Source organism: Haplochromis burtoni, unplaced genomic scaffold (assembly GCF_018398535.1).
Source record: "Haplochromis burtoni strain Fernald_Lab_line unplaced genomic scaffold, NCSU_Asbu1 Contig_76, whole genome shotgun sequence".
NCBI classification, from domain to species: Eukaryota; Metazoa; Chordata; class Actinopteri; order Cichliformes; family Cichlidae; genus Haplochromis; species Haplochromis burtoni.
In genome coordinates, this window is record NW_024582437.1 from 395,942 (window position 1) to 398,127 (window position 2,186).

Genomic DNA, 2,186 nt, shown 5'->3' on the forward strand with positions numbered 1-2,186 from the left:
TGTGCCACAAAATTATGCAAGACTGAGCTGATGGAGACAGCAGCTGAAAGAAACCAACCTGTTCCTCTGTCCACAAAACTTGTTATGGTGTTGGCAGATTTAGAAGAGCGGAAAAAGCTGGCGTTTAGTCCGAGTTTCTCTGCAGCAGAGTATGTCCTGTATATGGAGAGCATGTACTCATGCGGAACAATAGCGTCCTTTAGATCTTCTTTGTGGTGTCCCGCGACAGGATGAGAGGACGCGAAGATGTCTTTTAGGAATTTGGAAGAGCTTTGTCCATCCTGGTGATGGATCCTGGCACCCCTGTTCCTCCTCGGCGCAGAGGGAGAGATGATAGCAGCAGACTGGAAACACGGTATATTCCCAAGGAAAACAAGGAGGAGGCCCAGATATATCGTAATGACTCGAAATGCGTCCATGGCTGGAACATTCACCGGGAGATGTTAATAAACTCAATTTTTTCCCTCCCCCGCGCAGTGAAGTTAAATTCGAGGAGCTGCGTGAGCCAGAGATGGTGTGCGCTTCAGGGTCTGAGAGCAGCTAACTTTTGCGCTCTCCGGCCGCACCAGAAGAAGTGCGTTTTTCGCTCTGGACTCCACACAAGAGCGGAGACTGTTGGGCCGAAAAGAAACACGCCCACATGGTGGCTCAGTGCAGGGCTTCCCAAACAATTTTATGTCACAGACGTACTATAAAGCGTGCATGCTAGAGGACAGAGTGAAAGGGGGAAATAACAGTGTGGGAAAGTTTCTAATGTTTTTTGATTTATCAGTGAGTAAAATGCGTGCACGTGAGAAATCTGATTTCTTTTACTGTGAATGGCAAAAACTCGAGTTGTAACATTTTTGACATTTCTGTCTGTAGCTTGGAGCTCTTTTAAGGTAGTGGATTCAAAATGTAACGCAAAGTATTTACACGTCTCTGCTATTAAATAGTGCAGCTATTTTCTCTGCAGCACAATTACTCATTGCATGGTATGGTCTCAAACACAGAGAGTGAAATATTACAATTAACCCCATAGTCTGGGTTAGTTGTAACATATCCTGGGGTGAAATGTAACACAATGAAATAAGGGTACTGACAAAATCTTAAAATGTAATCTTTTTTATTCAACACCTGAATGCACTTAGATCTAGTTATGTAGCTATGTGTGTGTGACAGAATGCAGAAATCTAGCGTTTAAACATATTCCAACCCCTAAAAAAAAGACAAATTATGGAATTTTCAACAACTGAAAATTTCATTAATTGTGGTTGGTCTTTCTTGAGTTTGGCCTCATTGGCTCAGTGGGCATTGTAACCTACAACTCTTGCACCAACCTTTGAACATAACGATGAAGCTGAATTACTTTTTTCATGGCTTACCTTGGTGTGGTTTGCAAAGTGCTTCAGAGAGATGAAGAAGTCTGTTTCTTGCACCCATCCTGATTTATTTCCACTACCAATACTTCCTACTGGCCCATCTCTGACAAAGTGTTCTGCATAACGTATGCGTGGGAACACAAACATCGGAGGAATTGTGTTGCCAATGGCATTAACCGCATATACAAAGGTGACCAGTGAACCTCTCTCTGCTGATGTCATTGCCCCAACTTGTTTAATATAAGTTAAAGTAATAGTGCGGTAAGTTGTAACACTTGCATTATTGTTACAACTAACCCAGACTGTTGCTGTTACAACTGACCCAGACTCCTATAGCCATGAACTAGCTAACATTACAGCCAACGGCTAAAACATTAGCACTAAAGACCTAGACCTACACAGAATATATCCCCATAGACATACAAATAACATAATTTAAGTTTGATGAGTTTAACTGCAAAGCAGACAATGCTATTAGAAATTGAAATAAACTTGCTTTTTGGCATATAAATTACTTTTTTTCTTCTTAAATTGTCCGTGTTTGCCAAAATGTGCTAATTTTTCACATGTGATAGAAGAACTGAATTGGGCATGTACAGGATGAATCACATCATTTGAAACTTAGCCCTGACTGGAGAAATTGAAAGTGTTACAACTGACCGACGTTACAACTATCCCCGGTCTCCCCTATCTAATTTTGTGGATGAAATTATATGAGACATTTCACTGTTTCCTCTTATTAGCCTGTGTTTTTTCACTGGCAAGTTTGAAAAATTAAGCGTAGGCCTTGTCAAATTTGAGAAACACTGGAAGGGACTAACAGCC

The 2,186-nt window shown here is 41.3% G+C and overlaps 1 protein-coding gene across 1 annotated transcript in view; it reads right to left on the bottom strand.

The window, feature by feature from the left end:
* The window catches only part of gdf6a (growth differentiation factor 6a), a 9,362-nt gene extending 8,733 nt beyond the window's left edge, over nucleotides 1–629 (bottom strand). Inside the window, exon 1 of the mRNA XM_005924318.3 lies at nucleotides 59–629. Coding sequence (XP_005924380.1) covers nucleotides 59–419 — 361 coding nt within the window. The 5' untranslated portion in view covers nucleotides 420–629. The remainder of the gene's footprint in view (nucleotides 1–58) is intronic.
* Nucleotides 630–2,186: the final 1,557 nt, after the last annotated feature.